Source organism: Cyphomyrmex costatus, unplaced genomic scaffold (genome assembly GCF_001594065.2).
Source record: "Cyphomyrmex costatus isolate MS0001 unplaced genomic scaffold, Ccosl1.0 scaffold254, whole genome shotgun sequence".
Classification (NCBI taxonomy): domain Eukaryota; kingdom Metazoa; phylum Arthropoda; class Insecta; order Hymenoptera; family Formicidae; genus Cyphomyrmex; species Cyphomyrmex costatus.
Window position 1 is genome coordinate 1,367,103 of NW_017276629.1, and position 21,767 is coordinate 1,388,869.

The 21,767-nt window shown below is 30.8% G+C and overlaps 2 protein-coding genes across 9 annotated transcripts in view; both read right to left on the bottom strand.

The window, feature by feature from the left end:
* The window catches only part of dlg1 (MAGUK family member discs large 1), a 540,434-nt gene that overhangs the window by 379,733 nt on the left and 138,934 nt on the right, over window positions 1-21,767 (bottom strand). The gene's annotated exons all lie outside the window — the stretch shown is intronic.
* On the bottom strand, window positions 5,296-7,357 carry LOC108774472 (elongation of very long chain fatty acids protein AAEL008004). The gene is made up of 4 exons (XM_018540595.1): window positions 7,244-7,357; window positions 6,237-6,505; window positions 5,818-6,120; window positions 5,296-5,664 (listed from the first exon to the last, which is right to left on the bottom strand). Exons 1-4 carry the CDS (start codon window positions 7,287-7,289, stop codon window positions 5,494-5,496), a joined length of 789 nt encoding a protein of 262 aa, XP_018396097.1. The 5' UTR covers window positions 7,290-7,357; the 3' UTR covers window positions 5,296-5,493.

Here is a 21,767-nt window from a genome sequence, read left to right on the forward strand (position 1 = left end):
GGGGGGGGGGGTAAAAGTTACTTTGCGTGGAAAGTTTAACGTTTCTGAATACGGAAAGGTGTAGAATAGTACTTAACATGTATTGCAGGAATAATTCAGAAGTATTCATAATTATATATTTTATTATTATTGAATAAATTATTCATTGATCGCGATATAGTGAGCCATATATAAAAACGATTATCAAAAAATACATCAATACTTCGTTTGGAAGTCACGCTGTATAATAGAAATAAAACGTAATTTTTCAAACTTTTTTTGATCATAACTTTTTGACGGACAGCGACCGCCACCTAAATCTTGCGGGAAGTTACTCAGGGTCATGACCTTGACAACATATGTCAAGATCAAGGTCATCGGGGATGGCTCCCCTTTTCCCTAGTTTTACCGCCACTCTGTATAGCTTTCTCTCTACAATACGAACAAAATTTACAAACAAAATATGAACGTTTTTTTAATTAAAATTTAATTTATTAAAAATCGGTGTTAAATTCACAAAGGTTAATTATATGATTAATCTATTTTACCATAAATACTGTTAACAAATTTAAAAATGTGTTATATAAATCTTGTAATGTAAATATCTATCAAATATCATCAAAGAAATTAAATGATAAATTAATTAAACCACTTCTTATTTGTAGGTACAATTCGTCATCCTGTTCTTGTATGGGTTGCAAACCATGCTAAGTTGTAAAGTGGAACAAAATTTTGCTCTTTTTATATACCTTGGAAATATAATAATAAATTTCTACTTGTTCTATAATTTTTATCAGAAGACATATACAAAACTGAAAAAAACTCAATAATAAAACAATATAAATAAAAAAGGAGCAAAGAGCCGACGATAATAAAATCTGTAAAAATTGTAAAATAACATTTTGTAAAATATAAATTACAAGAGCATTTCTCTATAGCAGAGTATTCAACAATATTGACGACAACAATGTAGGTGCTTATTATAAACTTTCTTATTCTTCTATTACGTTCTATATGTATGCAAGTAGTACAAATATAAAATGTAAATGTCTACTACTAACATTACTTTTACTACTTATAACCAAGTATTAGTAGTTTGATCGCAATCAATAATATGCATGATGTTAGATAGTTTTAGAGTTAAACTGTATCAGTAAACTCTCGACCAGCAAACGTGACGTATGTCAGTTGCATATACTTGACAGTTAACGTCAAACTTAGTAAATCAAGAGAATGACATCTTTAGTTGATGAGAAGTACTCGTCAGTATTACTTCGCTAACAATGTATTATGGATACTGATAACAATGATAACGAAAAAATCTCAACCTACTTTTACTTGATTTTCTTTTAGCTCGAATTTTATTATAATATTTAAAGTGATTAAACATTCTAGAGGGAAAGCATTATCAAAATTATCAAAGTATCAAGTTTATATAATAATTATAAACAAAAAAATGTTAAAAAGTTAAAAAATTATTACACATATTGAAAAAAATATACTAAAATCTAAATTAACATTAATTATCATTAAACGTAAAATAAATATAATTAAAAATATAATGTATATAATAAACTACATAATAATTATAATTTATGTTTATTATTAGCGCTATATATAAGTGTAATTTTAATTCTTATTATTAAATTCTATTAAAATATTTTATTACATACAATTGTAGTTTCTAAGATAGCAGTTGAGATTTTAGCAAATTATTTTTTTTAAGTTTCCTCCTTGTTTTCTTATAATTAATAATTGCTGTTATCTCGACAAATGTAAAAACAATAGCTAACAAACTAAATAATTGATAACACTGATGAATAAGGATGTCCAGAAGTTGAGGAACATTTGTATGTGTTTGTTACTTCCTATAAAAACAACTTTCAGAGGAATCTCTTTAATAATATTAAACGCAAATTAAAAGGGCGAAGTAAGAGTCAGAAGTAAGTTACATCTAAAATAATATTAAAATGTTAACATATTTAATTCTGAATTTAAAACAAAATATAAATGATTACAAAAATTACTTAAAATTAAAAACATGTGTGATGACCGTTACTTAAAATTAAAAACATCTCTTTAATATAATTGTAAAAATATAAACAATAAATTTATTTAAGTATATATAATGGCAATCCTATTATCTTTTACGATAAAACGCTTATATTTATATACACTTTTCACAAAAATATTGTTACATTTGTCATATTCATAATAAATATTGTGATCGTACTCGCGAGCAATGGCACAACTTCGTTGCGTTCTCTATGACTCTAATTATGCGATAGCTCTTAATTATGACAAAAAGTACTTTAAAGAGTATGAAGTGCGGTTTGTCTTTAAATTGTTAGGTAATCAAATATTTTGCGTTATTCTGCAACTTAATCGACAATAATCTTACTTGTTTTCTTACTTCAGTTGAGCGCCAGGCACGAGAGAGTGTGCCACTCTTCGCACAATTACTATAATAATTCGCTCGGACAAAAGAAATCGGTAACTTAAACAGAGTCTCGCGACGGATAATAATGGATAGCTCAGCCATGAAATTGGCAGAGAAGTGGTTCGCGGTGCGCGGGAAGGATATCGGAGAACGAGATAGAGAGAGACTAAAATAATTATGTAAATTAACAATAACAATAATAATGAGTTTCTAGTATATTTTGCAAATTAGTCGAGTACACGGAGAATGACAAAGGAAATTACGGAGCTTTACGACAGCTCTTCGTTGATCTTAATACAATAGAAAATAATACACGTGACCGTCGGCAGAGATAATTCGGATCGGTCATGTATTTAACAGCTCTTTGAATAACTCGTCGACTTTAATATGATAGAAAATAATATGACTCGATAGCCGGCAATGGTAGCTCGGTCACACAAACTAACTTTAGTCTCAAACGTAATGGATTCTCGACATACAAAAACTAATGGCTTGACAGGGCGAGTAGCAACGACAATTCTAAATTCACAAATATTCGTGTCTGAGTGGATGGCACGTGCACGCTAGTAAAATACTCTAAGAGCTATAGTTGGCCGGTACGACGTCGGCCGCTCACAATTCGCATAATTAATCTTAACGCACAATCCGCTCGAGACACAAAATATCGCGATCGGTGGCTTTACAACTCTAATCCTATGATGACGCTCACCACGGTAACCTCTCCTGCGTACGTCCTCAGTAACATAATAGCTTCAGTAGCCCATACAGTTTCTCTCGATCACAGTTGGAAGATCTTACGTCCCTCCGACAATAGGCTTGGTCACCACACAAGTGTCGATCGGAAGCTTCCGCGGATCCACGCTGGCCGTTAGGTCCCTCTTTTATTGGGGCCGCTTCCGGCTCCAATTGACTTGTGACAAATCACGCAGGTCCTCGTGTATCGCGTATCCTTGTGCTATGTGGTGCGTATTTTCAAATGAATGGAAAATGCTTCCCTAGTGGCCGGTGACCTCTCCGTGATCTCCACGAAGGTCGGGGCTTCGGCTGATGTCCGGCCAGGGCAAATCCATTCCAACGTCTCTCTCCGAGGCGTTTGCAATGAAGGTGCGATAATCACCAAATGACAGCAACATTAATAACAGATACGGAATAATACGACCTGCGAGTATCGCGCTTCCTGTTGACCACAACCAAGACCTCCACAAATCGTTATCCTCGTCTTACGAAATCTTCTCTCTTCTGTTGGTAGATGAGGTGGCAAAAATATACAAATATAGCGTAGCTACCAACTACAGTCGCTAATCGTCGGCAAAATCCAAAATCAGAAACGTCTTAAAAATAACTGAAAAGTAATCAAATTATAACAGAAAGTGATACAAAAAAATTAATAAGCGTTGCACGTTCGCTTATGCGCTCGCCCTAAGAGAAGGAAGATTCAGGATCTCCCTTTAAATATTCGCCAAAAGTGACTGACAAAGATGTCATGTCACAATATATACTATAATATTGTATTATATATACTGTTGTATATTATAATAAAACATTTTTTATTTTTAAATATCCAAAATAATAAAAGTAACATGCTATAAATAAACATAAATGGCACAATTTATTGGAAGTTAGTTGATTTAATCTTCTTTTATCTTAATAAATATTGAGAGATGATTTTTTCGGGGTAAAAACGTTTGTGGCAATTTTTTGAATAACCAACGTACGCACCATGAGTATATGAGAGACGAGTAACACAGGCCAGAAGCATAACGTAAGATGAAGAAGAAGAAGAAGAAGTGTTGAAAGAAGGAACAAAATGCATATGTCCGGAAAGATATATTTATACTTATCGTAAATTTACATATAAAAGTATTGTGTTATTAAAGATGGTGCAACGTACATCATTAAAAATAAACATAAGTAATTAATTTAAAATTTAATTATTCGGTGGCGTATCTGTATGTATTATCAATACACATAAAATACTGAAACGCAAATTATTTAACAAAAAAGAATTTTGTTATTAATATATTAAGTATTAATATATGAAGTAATATTACAATAGTATTGTAATTTTCTGAAATCAGGAATTTAGTATAAATAATAATTAAACATAACTTAATATTTCATTGGATCTGCTGTGATAAGTATCACAGCAGAAGGAGTAACCATAAAATATTATATGTATATAAATAAACTAATAACAATTATAAATTACTAAATATAAATAAATTAATAACAATTAGTGATTTGTATCTAAATAAAATTAATTTCATACAATAGTACATGTGTTAAAATACATTAAATATACATATATTAAAATACACATAAACCTTAATATAATTAAAATATTATCTTATTGTTAGATTAAAACATTATTACTTTTTTCAAATGCTTAATGTAAAACGCAACAATAAAGAATTATAATATATACACATATAATATTGTATGTATATTGTTGAGTAAATAACAAATTTACAAAACATTCATAGCTTATAAACATCTTATATTTTATTTAAATTTTATAACATTTATTTATTCTGTATTTACAAAGAAATCAAATATTAATACAATATTTAAAGCAAAAGTATCTATATATAGTAAATATATTTAACAAATTATTATTATTATTATTGTACAGCAGTCATTTTTAGTATTATATTTTTAAAATTTAACATTATATTAAGTTTAATATAATTATATATTTAACGTAAAATTCAAGTTTAATGATAAAGTTCATTAATTAATTATTAATTTGATAAAATAACGCAATTACCAAATAAATAATATTAAGTAATAGACATTATCAATTCTCATTGAACCGTTAAATTTCAAACCGAATGAGACAATGTCACAGACATTCAAGTCTGAAAAAACTTCGGCGCGCAATCGAAAAATTACATACGTAGTATATAAATTCACATGCAATTATTTAAAAGCACCTGTGATCTAGCTTAGACTGCTGTGGCATTGTTTTAGGTAATTTTTAATGTTCTAAGTAATTTTCGGTTTTAAGTAATGGAATAAATACTATGTATAATTAGTAGTATTTGTTTAATTTAAATAATATGATACCACCTATTTTAATTATTCTTCTGTTTAGGTGACTTAGTGTAGTTTTCCTTATGAAAATTATAAAATAAGTACAGAAATAGAAATAAATTTCCAATAAAAATAGGTACTGATCCTCGTGGCACCACGCAATTAGGACTTAAAAATTGCAGCAAAACAATTATCATCACGATAAATTGAACCTAATAATAAAAAATATTTTAAAAAACGGAATACAAATAATATATTATTTAAATAGAAATATATAATGAAGTAATTAAAATAAAATATAGAGTATAAATATAATAGTATTATATATACACGATTAAATTATAAACTATTATATTTGTACCTACCATTTGCAGTTTAGTTATAAATGGTTTAATGGGAGATATCATCTGTTGGAGTTTCGGACTCCATGCAGCGATGAAATAGTATATGTACATGATTACATGCACGAAACAATTCAACAATGAAATAAATGTTGCCCTTTCATCCAAAATGTACGTCAAATAATACCAAATAAATATCACATTAGATATATGATGATACACATGTAAACCAGATACTTGATTTTGTTTCTTTCTTAATACAAATACGACGGTTTCGACGTAATCAAAAAGTTTCACGAAAATCAGCATCCATATCAAATTAAACATCTGAAACCATTATGTAACCATTACAAAACAGAAATCAAATATTTATACACTTATAATTATTTTTTATATGAACTTATATACACAACCTTTATATTTAATATATTGTAAAAACGTACTTTAATTGCATTAATAGAATCTGAATTAGGCGGCGAACATAATATAGAGAATTCTGAAAACCAGCCATAAGATACATGCTTTTGGACAAACCATAAGTTCGCCAGAATTTGAATCGCATCATAAATTAATATAAAATTTTTCAACTCATATGGCGGTCGGTTTTTCATGAATCGTGGTCCAGCATAAAGAACAAAATACACATATCCTAAAGTAATTAGCATCAATGGATATGGCGAAGATATAAATAGCCATTCGCGAGTTCGTGGAACTGCAAAATATAATTTTTGAAATAATGTAACTATTTTCTAAATTCTGAATAATCTTTCTTCAATAAAACTTTAGTGTATTAATATTTTCAAGTATACGATGTTATATAATAGTTATTGTAGCAGAAGTTGTATTGTATGCAAACAACAATTTCCCATGAACAAACAATTCTTTTCAAAACGATTTCAAAAGCAAAAAATATCATGTTTAAATTTTATATTTTACAAGTATTTTTACAGAATATATATTATGTTTTATTTCGATAGAAACAAAATGTTACAGCAAAAACTTTTGAAATTTTTTCCGAAGATTTTCTTTCTACTCTCTAAAAGTGTATTATTACACTTCAGTACTACATTTATAACTAATTCAATCTGCAGAAATCATAAGTAAAAAAATCATTATTATTAAAAGACTAAATATTCGTTGATGATTACATCAGTTATAACTTTATAAATATAGCAAGTTACTGATTCATTTTGAAAGAATATATTTTTGGCATTTTTAAAGTTAATTTATACTTTAAAATACGCACGCATGCACACGTACACATTTATAAGATATCACAAATACAAGACATTTAATTTTTATTTGAAAGTTTTATAATGATACTAAATTTCTATTAATATAAAATTACTACTAATTTAGAATAATATAAAAATCTTCAAGAGTTCATGTTACATTTCTCTACTGTATACTAGAAGTTAACATGAACTTAAAAAAATAGAGTATTACTCACCCGATAGTTCTACGAACAAATAATGATATATTTCTCCTAAACCCATTATGAAAGAAATCAGTATAACAATGGTATATATCAATATCTGTTATTTAACTTAATAATTTAGTTTGTTTAAATTTATGACATTTATCAATAAAGCTTCAACGATTACCTCCGTAAGTTCGTAATGCTAGACTGATTCTGCTACGTGTGCAATCACCGCGCTAGTATTTAAAACAGCGAGCGATGGACTTCGAACTTAGAAACGAACGTAGTTCCGGTACGATGTAATTTTATCAGAATTATTCCATTAAAAAATTTTTCATTATTTTGTGACGAAATTAATTACTAATAAACAAAGTATAAAGTATCAATAAAACAGACCATAAAGTATTTTAATAGAAAGTAAAAAAGTTAATTCTTTTAATTTCCTTAAAACGTCCAGCAAGATTTTGTTAATTTCAATATACGTAAATACAATGTTATATTGAAGATATAAGTGCAGTAGGTAATGTAATTACTTACATTTTCATCGCATGAGAAGTTTACAAATTTCGGGTTTTTCCATTGAAGAAATAAACAGAGAAGATACATTTTTTTACATTTACTTACCTGAAACAGAAAAAAAAATACAAATATATTAAACACAGATGAGAATAAGCCATTTACAAATATGTTAATAAAACATGACATGGACGAGTGAGGAAAATTATAAACACCGAGTAAACGCATCGCTTTGTGCATGAACGTAGAGGGGATTCGCGTTCGTATGAGCGATTTAGGCGCTCATAGCTTAAGGTCAGTTTGCGAAGTTGAACTGAAACAGTGAAAATACTCGCAATAGTCGCAATCTTTCAATGAATTGGGAAAATTGAAAATAAAAAATTGAAAAGAAAAGCAAAATTATACTGTTGTGTAATAATAATTCCAGAGATAGTTCAGATAAATTATTTTACCGTTTTCCAACATCTAATGTACATTATTCATAAAGTACAAAGATGTAAAACATGATTAAAAGTTGTAAAAAAGTTGAGGTAAATATAATTTATTAATAAATATATTTTCTTGTATAATTCAAATTATAGCGGAAAATATTTTAGGATTCAAAATTTATACTTTATTTTAATGTGTGTGTGAGACCTCAATGTATGCGTAATATTACCGTCAATATGTTCTCAACAAAATTACGTTTTTGAAAAAAGGAAAAAAGATGCCAAGTGTTCGTCTCACAAAAAGCCATTACATATATTATTACAGTATACAAGAAATGAAACGAAATCTTTAAATTGCACCAATTATGAAAGAAATATATTTTCTTGCTACATATATAACATATACTTTATCTCAAAAAGTAAAAAAACTTGACGTTGCTAGACCTCAAAATATACAATAAGATGGTTAAATAAAAATAAATAAAGTATATATTGTATGTGACAAGAAAATATATTCCTTTCATAATTGGCGTAATTTAAAGATTTCATTTCATTTTTTTAATACTGTAATAATATATGTAATGGTTTTTTGTGAGACGAACACTTTATTCTTTTCTCATTATATTCTTTTGAAAAACGTGAAATTGATAACATTTCCGAGGGCGATGATGATGATCTATATGTCAAAATTTGACATTTGGAATTCTGATCGCGATATCTTTCTTCGTTAGATACGTAGAAAATAAAAACACATTTATAATATAATTTAACCCAAATAGTAAATTGAGATTACTTAAAAATTGATATAACTCAGGCGTTTATTGAGAGATCTAATAATCTCAGGTGCTCGCAATTTATCAACTCGCGTAAAGATACGGTGTGGTCTCGGGCTTCGCATTCAATTGGCACAAGATACTACCGCGTCTCTTGATCTAAGCTATGTACTATTACAAATAAGCCCAAACTAATTAAATATAGTGAGGAAAACTTATCTATATTAAAATAGTAAAACATTACTTTCCAAGAATGTTGTATTTCTCTAAATTATTCAACTAATCAAAAAATCTATTTTATATTTCGTATGATTTGTTTTACAAGAAATTTATTTACCCATCATATCGGCAATTTATTGAATACTTTGTATTGCAATATACGATTGTCTCATAAAATTAAATTTGTTTCGAAGAAATTGCAACCAATAATGTTTTAATTATATATAGTATTTAAAAATTATTTATAAAAGCATTTGAGATTAATAATAATATAAACAAATACAATTTTGTGTAAACGTCCGGACACCGGTGTCCGACCACTGGAACAATTTATCTTCCAATTTATCAGCCCAAAAATTTTATTAATAAGACGTCCGTCATCTGAGGTCTGTTTTTTATTGCTACACTTTCTGAACTGGTGCACATGGTGCGATAAGTTGAAGTGAAACAAACGTATATTTGTTTCACTTCAATTTATTGCACCGTATGCACCCGTTTGGAGAGTGCAGCAATAAAAAAAACAGACTTCTGGTTTCATTATAGAACAATTGTTATGCTAACCATAGTAATTATTAACAGTTAGTCAATTTCAACGTCTGAATATTTCATTTGCTACATTTCATTTGACTGCCCCAATAATAGAAAAACTTCGTCAAATTGACCTTGATGCTCTTTGACGTTTTTACGTTAAATATGAGTCAACTTAATCGATCCTTTTATGGTCCATTGATTTGATTCATATTTTGTTTCAGTGGAACTAAGGTGGAAACTATTGCTAAAATTAAATTTTGAAAAAGTGTTAAGCCGTTTTTAGCAAATCTTGTAGACGGACGGATCAACTATGTGCATTCAGAACAACAAACGCTCATTGAACGTTCAGTGAGTTCTTCCAGCTGATTGGCATATTCCGTTATAAAAAATATAGACCAATCAGACAAAAGCTCATTTATATTTATGATAGATCGTGGCATCTATAACGAGATCGCGCCGTACGTGTCAAATTTCTGCGTTCGTGCAAAGAAATATGATAAAAAATGAAAAATGACATATTCGTGCATCCCTGCTTATTTGCAGATCCGCGAATGTATACATGGTTGTTGAAATATTTTGTCGAGTGTCTGCATATTCTAAAAAAATTTTGTTAATTAATACTAAAATATTTAGCTAGAAGAAAGAGAGAAAAGGAGAAGAGAAATCTCGCTGAGGCATAATTGTTCGACTCACTCGTAATGCAGTAAAATAATACAAGTATATTTTTTTGCATATACTAAAAAACTATTAACTTTGAATGGCATACATGTATTAATTAGCAACGGATAAAAACACGGCGATAAGCCGCAAACCTTCTGGTATCTTTGAAGATAATACCAGTGAAAGCCTTAAAAACGTACATATATTAATATTCTATAAACTCTTTAATATATCTCTTTGCAAGGACGTGAAAAAGAAAATTTTCAAAGTTTGTCCTAAAAAGATGAGACAGACACTCGTCTTTCTAAAAGAAGAAGGCAATATGCTATCTTTTTAAGTCGAGGACATTCAAAGGTTAACGAAATCCTCTAGGGCCTTCATCAAATTTTTACTTCTCTTGCAGCTCTTACGTTCCATCGCGACCCGCGTGTCTACGTCTACCTTCATCAAAATTACGGTCTTTCTAAGATCAGCTCGAGTGAGCGTCACAAACACTGAACGTTCTCAGTATAAATCGAAATCGTATAATCGTCAAAAAACTGTTAACTTCCTAGTTAAGACGTTGCATAATACTGCGCGACATAAAATAATAAAAAAAGTCAAAGTTTTTTCTTCATTCCATTTAATTCATTGTTTATCAAAGAAAAACTGAAAAATTGCATTTTAACACACAGAGTCAAACTGTCGACTGCAATGTAAATATTTTAATTAAAGAAAATATATTAGTCGCTGTTCACAGCATAATTAGTCATAGTAGATAACTCAATCAAATAATTGTAGCTTTACTTTCGTAAACAAGCATCGTAGATACTGTAATAGAATGTTACGGCTTTACAAACTTTTTTGCTCGCTCTGTGACTATAGCAAAGAAAATATTTTGCATATCAAGACGTACATATGGATGCATATATCAGTTGCACTCCAAAAGGAAACGAAAGGAGAACGAGCAAAGTAGAGAGCCGGGGGATCGACATAAGCGTTTTAAACGAGTAGGTTCGCATTCGCTGCTTTTGTACTTTACGAGTTGTTATATCGTTGCTGCACATTGTACTTCGTCCTGGGCATTGTCTCCGTTAACCAACAATACGACAGTTGGCGTTGGTGTCTGTCGGCACCGGCGACAATGACAGTGCCTCTACGACACAACCCACGCGGTATATTTTAGGTTCTAGCGTACAAACGAGGAAACTCTGAAAACCATTTCCTCTGCCGTCGCAACGGCCGATTAATAGAACTCAATTGATGTTCGTAATCAATAATTCCAAATATAACACATTTTATTACACTATTTCCAGTACGGAACAGCACTATTTTTTTTAATTAATCTGACATATTAAAAACTGTTCAATTTTCTAGCGTTAAAAATCCATATCATATTAGTATTGGAATAATATTAATGGCGAGAATTTTATAGGCATCGTATGATGTCAAATCAGCGTCTATATTTTTTAGAGAGACACGACGAAAAATTAAATTTTTAATTCATAATTATGCTCGAAGTTTAATCAATTAATTCAAAAGGAAAATGTAATGACATATGGAATTATATCAGCTTACAATTCACACAGTCATAAATTAGTATGCACATGTACACACTAAATAATAATAGTAAAGAATAATAGTAAATATATTGTACAATAAATAATAATAATATAATATTATGTAAATAGTAGTATAACGTATACATTTTCAAGAGATCGAATGAATAAATATCATAATAAGAAGAAATGTTTCGATTTATTCGTAAACCAAAGAGAATAAAGAAATAGATGTATAAAATTAGATTCGTGGAAAATGAAAAGGTTTTTCGTGGTAATGTTCGTAATATTATCAAATAAAAAAATTAGGAAAATCATACGCATCATAAAAATATCACAAGCATCATAAAAAAAATCGTATTCGCGTGAGAACGAGAGCAAATCTTAAAATTTAATCGTAAACAATGTGCACTGTCAAATTTCCAGAACAAAAACACTGAAATACGGATAATCACGTGCTATCGTATCTTGATGCCCTAGTTCGTCCCTATGGCGCAGTCTGCATGCGCAAACTCGTATCATCGGAGATCCGCCGATAGATCACGTTCGTGAGACAGGAAACGATCGGCACGCAACGAGGACAGAGGGAAGAAGAGAGACAGAAAGAAAAGGAGTAAAGGAAGAAAGAAAGAAATATCGAGAGGAGATCGAGAAGATTTATCTCCTTACCGAAAGGTTTGGATAGATTCATGAACCCTATCGATCGCTCAGCTATATAAGAAGAAAGGATATAAAATATCCTTTCGCTATACGCACAGAGAACCGTGCTCTGCATGCAAAACGTGCAAATTCTGAAGAATTAAGACTATGAAATTCAATTCATTTTTTTACGTCGTCCTATACGTACTAATGCATCCGCAAGAGAAAGCGTTAGTGTGGCACAAAGACACATGTGTGGGATACGCAGTTTTCTTAATAGTTCCAATCAATGGTTTCGTGAAAAAGCAACTTTAAAGGCAAGAAAAGAAACATGTATAATGCGCGCAATTAATATCGATTAATAGAAATCAATTAAAATTTAGTACTCTCAAGTTGTGAAAGCTATTAGCGAATAAAGTCGATGTCTTGATTTTCAAATCTAATTTTCGATTTCTTTCGAAATCTATCTACTGGATCAGCCTGTCCATAGCCTCTTGTTCGCTTTGTTTCCATTCCTTTCAGTTTTTCACTGCATTGTCGGCATTCTTTGCGTCTGGCATACGGTGTGGCCATCCAAGATGCATGCGCCATTTTACACGAAGCAATACTTTACAGTTCGCCTTCCGCCCTGGCCCTTGGGTCAGCATAAAGCACGGCTTACGAGTTGCAATTTCAAACTTTCGTGAAGCTACCGGATCGAACGAAGGGCAATAGCAACGAGAAACTGACGGGCGAGACAAAAGTTCGAGACATTTTCAATGAGCTTCGCGTTAAAAATCGATGAAGTTCACGAACGCTTCAGAAGACACTTTTGCGGACACAAAAATCTTATTCAAGATAATGGAAAAGAAAAAAAAAACAAAACTCTTCAAATTTATGTGTACTGAGGAATTAATGATGGAGACAACGATGAATCACACAATCTTTATAAAAAATGATGTATAGGAAAAAAGATAAAACAAGAATCATTCGTTCTAAAGGAAAAAATACGAAGTTACTAACCGTTTCAAAACAAAAAGAAAAAAATTTTATATTTAATAATAAATTATAAAATATATTAGTAAAGAAGAGCATCAGCGGAAGGAGAAAATGGAGGTAGCGGAACGAATTTGATGTCAAAGACCCTGTTCAATTCCACGGTTGATTAAACAAATTTTTACAAGTTTTTCTGATATTGCAGGATTGCAATGTCGTAGAAACAAGATCCATTGATGGGCAGTGACTGCCATCTTCACGATTCTTGACATCATTGTCCTCTACAAGAGAAAAGAGAAAAACTGAATTGTAGTAACGGCAAAAAGTTATCGTTATCGTTCAAGAGATAGACTAGTAAAACTTAGGTGCCAGACAGTTTCCAGTCCCCTATCGAACTAGCCTGTCAGTTGCTTCGAAAAATTTAATTCAGAATCCACCCCTCCATTTCTGTCCATCGAAAATCTCATTTTTAGGTACGTGGCTGGAACAACAACGTTCGATTCGAATCGAGACACCTCTCTTCACTACTGCATCGCGTTATGATTTGTGCTGTCCACTTTTTTTCGTTAAATGTCTTCTATCTGTCTTCTCAATTCAGACCATCAATATTGCTCGATATAATCAATAGTTCGTGAAAATTGCCAATATACCTAATATAATTTGAGAGAAATAAGATAAAAGGAACTGTGATAGATAGTGGATATAAAGACAGAACTTATGATAACGTATTTATACTGAACATATAAGGCTATCTCTGATAAGATAAAAATTTCTTTAGATATAATAGTTTTTTCGAGAAATTTTACTTTATCAAAAATTTTCGGAAAGAACCTAAATGTAAAGTTTTTTGTGAAGTAGGTTTCAAGAATATAAATAGTAAATAGGAAAACTTTGTTGTTGAATTAATTTTAGCGTGACTTTATTTTAACATAAACTTCAGTCATCGCTTACTTCTTAAGAAACTTCATGTTGAAAATTGAGAAGTTGTGAAAATAACCTCTCTCGACAATTTTGCCAAGAGAAAATTGATTCTATATACGTAAATTCGTTAAAGAATTAAAAGTTTCAAAATATTTTTCAATATAGATCAAAAGTTAGTAGTATATACATGATGTGACGTACACGTGAAACGAGAGATATTATTCCTTCATTGATTGCTCATATTTTCAATTGAATCACGTAGCAGATATATTTTTCTTTTACATCGGTTCGTTATTTTCTTTCCATCTAAATTATAGACTATTAGTTTGATTGCCAACAAAAAAGAATTTTGTCAATTACGTGTTTTTGTAGTTTTTATTTCCCTTCTATCTTTTACACTCTTTATTTTGATCAGCATTCTTTTAACTTAAATTAACATAAATTATTAAATATTTGTGAAGCAGCATTGCATTAGTTTCCTTGATTTGATTTTTTATTCGCAAAAATAATTAATGCTATGTGATCATATTATAATTTTTACACCCAGAGAAAAGTTTCGTCTATTCAAAGAAACATTTCTCTGAGTGTATTTAAATCAATTCGCCGACTTTTTAAAGACAAATTCGTTAAATACTTGTTCTCTGGCAAGTTGATTTTTCTTTCTTTCCCATCCGTGCATATTTCATTACTTGCATTACACTGTTAAAAATAATGTATGCAGAATGATATATATTCGCTGCTTTTTATTCCACGCTCTTATTCTATTACTTTTTCGTAATATTTTTTTTTGTAATTCTTATAGTGCATTTATATAAGTTTTTCATATATCTTTTCAAATCCGATTATGCGAATGATTTTTATCATTTTTCTGTCCTCGATGTACTCAGCTCACCATTACAATCTAAAATTTCGCGAATGCTCTTTTAAAATTTTCTTAATCTAAGAAATCAATTAAATTATATCAATAACATGCGTTGTATTATTGAAACATCCGTATTATCCAAAACATTACATGTTCTCAAATCTCATATGGTCTTCGATCCGACGAATATTCGCTTAAAACATTCATTTCCAACCGTTGCTGTGCAACGGTGTCTCATCTAATATTGCTAGATGCGTCGTTGCATCCGGACGCAGTTGAAATCCACAACTACGTGACCGCTATGCGACGGCACGAAAATACTCCCGAACATCCAACGGTGGACTTTTGCAAGCGGAATCCCTCGTATGCTTCACTTTATGGATGGCATTTCCCTGTATCTTCGTAAATCTCATTTCCTAAAATACGGCATCGTTCCTTATACACGTTTCTAATGGATCCTACGGTTTCCACGGTTACTTCGAGTTACATTGCGAATCGGATTCATTGACTTCCTCCTGGTTTACTTATAGTTTCTCGATCACGAGCTTTTCAAATGTAGAAAAATGTTTTAAATTATATGCAATGAAGAAGAAGCTCCTTTTATGGGACACAATTACGCTTAATTGAACATCTATTTCGTTGGACTCTCTTTCTCTCTCTTCTGTGTATAACAACTCCTTACTAATATAAACCATTGTCCTGGCAGTAGGATGGAGGAGAACGTCACAGAGACGGATATAATTCGGGAACGAATCCCCGATACGTGCCAGCACTTCGTTCTTCGACATGTCGTGGCAATTTCCGCTTCAGTGTCTTCGACGTCCTCCTCTTCTCGCAGACGGAAGAGCCGGAAAGGATTTCACTTGATGACAAGTCACATGAGAAGTAATGTAAAAAATTCTTAATACATTGAATTATCCAAAATGAATGACCTGTACATTGCCAATAAATTGTTTCTCTCTCTCTCTCTCTCTCTCTCTCTGATATAAAATTAATATTAACATATCTCTATAATACTCTCTATTATAACAAGAAAAAGATCTGATATTTTTATTTTATACTACATGTTAATGGTGTATAATAATAGTATTATAAATTACGATATATACATCAAAGAAAAAGTATATTGTTGTCAGATTTTAATCATTAAATTATATATTATATATAATTCATTTAAATTTAACAACAAATGAAATAAAAACAACGCTGTAGCATGAATTTTTTACAATGCATAATAAAAGTATACAGGTACCAACAATCGTTATAATACAAAAAGAAATTGTTTAAAACAGAAAAGGCAAGTATAGGTGGATTAACGTGCCAAGAGTCCATTCTTCGAAGCCTCATAGCAATCTCCGCTTCATTGTTTTCGACGTCTTGGTGCGGAACGTAGTCGGAAACGAATACAAAGAAAGAAAGAAAACGGTTGAAAGAACGCGAAAAAATCACGTCTGGACACGGAAGTATGGTCACGATATTCTGCGCACGTTCCTACGAAAAATTGACAATCAGAAATTTGTTAACTCGCGATGGAGACACGTTTCTTACAAAAATCGCTTTTTCTCGTGAAAACCGGTTAAATCTGCTCGTTAATTTCCGTGCACCATACTCATCTATTTGTATTATTTCTTGATATAAAATTATATTAGCTCCGAGACACTATTGTGTTTCCAGATTCTTTTTCGTTATAAACGATTAATAATTATTGAAAAACTCTCCCTGTGTATTACTATTACTATATACGTTTCATTAATCTCCACGGTAAGTATTAATGATGTGAATATTCATCGTTGATCGAAAATTCTTCTATATCGCACACATCGACTTTATTTTAACTTAAAAAGATTCTAGTTCAAAAAGATTCTAACCGATAATTCACCTTATTCAAAATTAGAATTAAATGCGAGAATTTTCTCGTTTAATTTTCTTTTCAAGAAAACGTTAATCAAATCAATATTTAAATATCGATATTTTTCATTTGAATAAAAAAAAAATTAATTAGTTCGCATTTTTCATGCAATTTACAAAATTTCTAAGATATTTCGAAGACTTTGTTCTCTTTATTTGTAACATCGATGACCATACTTAACGTACATAAGTTTGGCTCAATCATGTTCGCTGCTATGTCGAAATAATTCTTTATCTATTTATAAACTATTTCCGACATGACGTCAAAACTCGCAATTGTAATTGTACATTAAAGTGATGATCAATTTCTTAATTAAATTTTAATAGATAAATATTTTTTAATAATTGTTAATGAAATATATAAACAGTATCGTATTATATTATTATATTTCTAAATAACTAATAATACTTAACGTATAACATCTCAGAGATATGATGCTATATATGCGCAACAAAAATTACATTATTTTACATAAAAAACGTTCACCTACTTCAGCATAAAAGGTAATACTCTGTGGCTAACAAATTTACCAATGATAGTTTTATCCCATGAACATCTACTTCTATATAAATATTTTTCAATTATTTTGATGAAACAAAACGGTATTCTATATATAACATTTCTTCCTTTCCTCTACTAATTGTCCAGTATTGAAAATCAATACAATACAATTTCCTTACTTTAAATGTAACCGTTTAAATAATCTGTCTGAATATTTATTGTTTTTCGATAAATATGTATTATGCATTTAATCAGTGCTTATTTTTTCTTCATTATGTACATATTAACAATGGAGCAATAACCTAACCCCACTGGCCTTGACTTATAATATTTAAAAGTCATTATTTTTTAAGCTATCGCTTGTTGTTATTAAAAATCAAAGTTGATTATTCTATATACCCCCGAAAAATGGACTTCGGTGGCTCGGGATAAGAGACTTGTAGGGTCTTTCAGTTTTTGAACATGGCCGGAGACACTATCGTGTCTCCTGATATATTGTGTGTTACTGTTAGTACATAATAATATATATTTTCGCGTGGAAAATTCTAAACTTACATGGAATGAGATAGGTTCTCAGGTATTTACAACTTTTCACACAAATTTATTTTTTTCTAGAAGAGGAACCCCCCGCAAGGAGGGCGGAACCTACTGAAGTAACTCCACTACTGAAAAAATAACCTAATCCAAACCATTTTTTGGTGTGAGGTAGCTCTAAAAATTCAACTATATAACACGAGAATTCCCTGCTTTAAAAATAAAAGTATTCACTAATTGTTCGCTGTAAGGAACTCAGCCTCGATGACCTTGAATTAGATATATGTTGTCAAGGTTTTAACCTTGTCTCACATTACTGCTATAATGAAATCTATTCAAGAACATTATTAATAGGATATATATTTTTCATAATTTCGAAGAATGCAGGGGGGAGGGGGATAAGAGTTGCTTCAGACGAAACAAAATAAGAGAAAATTATAGTATTTTTATTACCTTGATAACATATTTTAAAGTAGAGAATTTTCGTGTTATACAGTTGAACTTTTTTTGTTAATAACTTTTTGACGAATAGCGAGTGATGGAAAAAGTCAGCGACTTTGAAGGTCAAGGTCACTCGGAGGTTATTTAGAGTGGAGTGTAAAAGTATGAAAATTTACCTTTACTTTAATATATACGATTCGTTATATACGTAAATATATACATTTTTTTTAATATAAATATATTATTCATTTCTTATCTATTATGTATCCTAGCTTATTATTGTCAGACACCAAATGTGCTATGTAATTTAATTATTTCCATTAAATTAAGTATATATTTATGACTGTTTTGTAGTATTAACAACATATGTAATAATGAGAAATAGAACGCGAGAGAGAGAGAGAGAGAGAGAGAGAGAGAGAGAGAGAGAGAGAGAGATTACATTAATTATTAATATATTATATCTTTGCTATATTCTTTTTCTTCGATATATTCAAATAAAAGCTGAATTTCTTTAACTTTCACGAAATTACGTACACGTATATATCATAAGTATGTAGTGTAGGTATAAGTCGGAAGCAGCATGAAGCGGCTACAAGATCACCTGTCTCCTGCCCCAAGGGAAGCCAACGACTAGGTAACCAACAGCATTTGGCTGCGTCATCATTTTCTCTTCAACCAGTCAGACGATCACGTTGGAACGTGCAACCTGCCTCATCATCTCCTCAAAACGATGACCTTACTTGGACGCAAAATCCACCTCGGATCGCAGCATATCCGGTAGCGAAATGAGCCGCAGATCGTATCTCGTGAGCTTTCCGTTGAGAGTGAAATTTACTCGTTCCTGGATCACGAAAATAATGAGGCTTTTGCTCTGCTTGAGGGCAGTCGTATCCGTAGAATCTTCCGTTGTTCTATCTCTTGCCAAAGCAGAGCATTCAAAGCTTAGTTGTATATTTAACCATCTAAATTTGCCATTTGCTCGTATTATCTAATTTATTATGAAAGATTATTAAGAGACTATTAATTAACACTAAATTAAATAACACAGCAACATTCATATTTAACTAAATTGTTAGAACCTTTAAAACAAATTTTATAAATGGCTACTAATAAAATATCAATGCAAGAATTAAATAATTTTACAACGAAATAGCGAATATTATAAGAAAAATGTAGAAACTATTTATTATTTTTATTTGTGTCAGATAAATATTTTGCACGAACAAAATTAGTATTTAACTGAAAAAATAGAAGATATATAGTTTTATTGTAGAAAAAACCAAATTTTATTGTAGGAAATTAATAGCTATAGTAATGACAATTATACTCACAATTATTGTAAAAAAGTAATTTGTTAAAATTTGTATGTGTGCATATAAGAAAAAGATGAACAACCGGTCTCAGAAATATTACTTTTTCGATGGGTTTTGGAACTCAGTCGTACTCGTAGAGCGGTTGAATGTAAATGATTACATCCACAAGTAAGAACCAATCGCTCCATGAGCAAATTCCAATCAGAAGCCCATTGGGAAAAAAATGTTGCAACTTTTCCATGATCGGTTATGTACATATTGATGAAAACAAATTGGTTAATAAATGTAAGTTTAGATTTCAGATTGATCGAAATTATTAACGCGATCGAAAATCGCGCAGCAATTAGAGCGCTATGGTTTTAATAATAAAATATAATGATATAAAATTAATGTGCATTAAATGTGATCCTAACAACATAATGGCCAATCTATTACACGTTACGTATGTAGAATTGCGAACAAGAATCGTTTGTCATATGTATGTGTGCTATCGTAGTAATGACACACAATATGCTATTGACAAAGTGTTTAGTCGGTAGCTGATGTCGCTGGTAGCGCGGATTTGGAAAGCGGTGCATTATATACGCGATTATCATACCTTGCATTAACATACGTAATTTATGTGACATTTGCTTGCATGAGTAGTAAATAATACTTGCTACTCATGCAAGCTTCGATAGAAATCCATCGTGTTTTCGTGGCACTACTTAATTATTAGTAATAATCGAAAAGTCATCTTCATTCATTATCCATCAATTTCATTAAATTCAAATATCTCGCTCGTTAATAAGCAAAAATAAAACTATTCAACAATCAATCAAAAAATTCCAACCAATATTTTCATACTGATTGGAATCATTTCTACAAAATTATTTTTATGTTGTTTGATTTAGTTCGTCATAAATAGTAAAAATTACTAATAAATTCGTTGAACTTTTAACACACTTCTAACAGTTTACTTCGTGCGACATTATCTTTCATTCATAAAAAAATAAATATTAGAAATATTTATATCTAAAAAAATCAAATATACAATAAAACGATCGTCGCTCACTATAGAACAAAATTAATTTATGGCTAATATTGATTGACGTTTCTGGATTTGAATAACGTTTCGGAACTTTGATTCTGATTGATATACGAATTTGAGCACTTATGCGAAAAATTCATTAATCAATTCGTTACTGAAATACTCACAATAAGTTACACACGGAAGAACATAATTTAAAAAATATGTTAAAAAATATGACTTACGGTTTTCAAAGTGTGTAGGAAGTAAGTAATGAACTTTGCTTCGCAACGTGAGATAAGTGTTTAGTAATATATATAACAGAATAACATTTTTTAAGTGTTCGCATTTAAAGATGTTCGAACTGTCCGCGCGATCAATGTCCGAGCTGTAACGTCAGGCAAATAGCAATGCATCCGTGCATCAAGACAAACCCAGCACTGAGGACACGGAAGGATCGTGATTCTCCGATGACCGCATGCCGATTCCCCTTGGAGCGTCTCCTCCTGACCGCAAGCGATCCCACTGGGTGTCCAGGGAATTTCGTCAGGCGGTTGCATTCTCGACGGTCGATGGGAAAGGCCGCGGCTGGCTCTCAGCACCTAAATCAATTAAATATCTCGCAAGTGACCCGTCCGCTCGTGTTCGGTCACTTGCGTCGCGAGCTGGTCGTCACTATGGCATAGTTCTCATTCATGGTTACATTTTCTCCGTATGACTCGATAAAGAAACTTGTGCAAAATAATAGCAAAGAACGCTAAGACATGAGGTTAACGATCGAA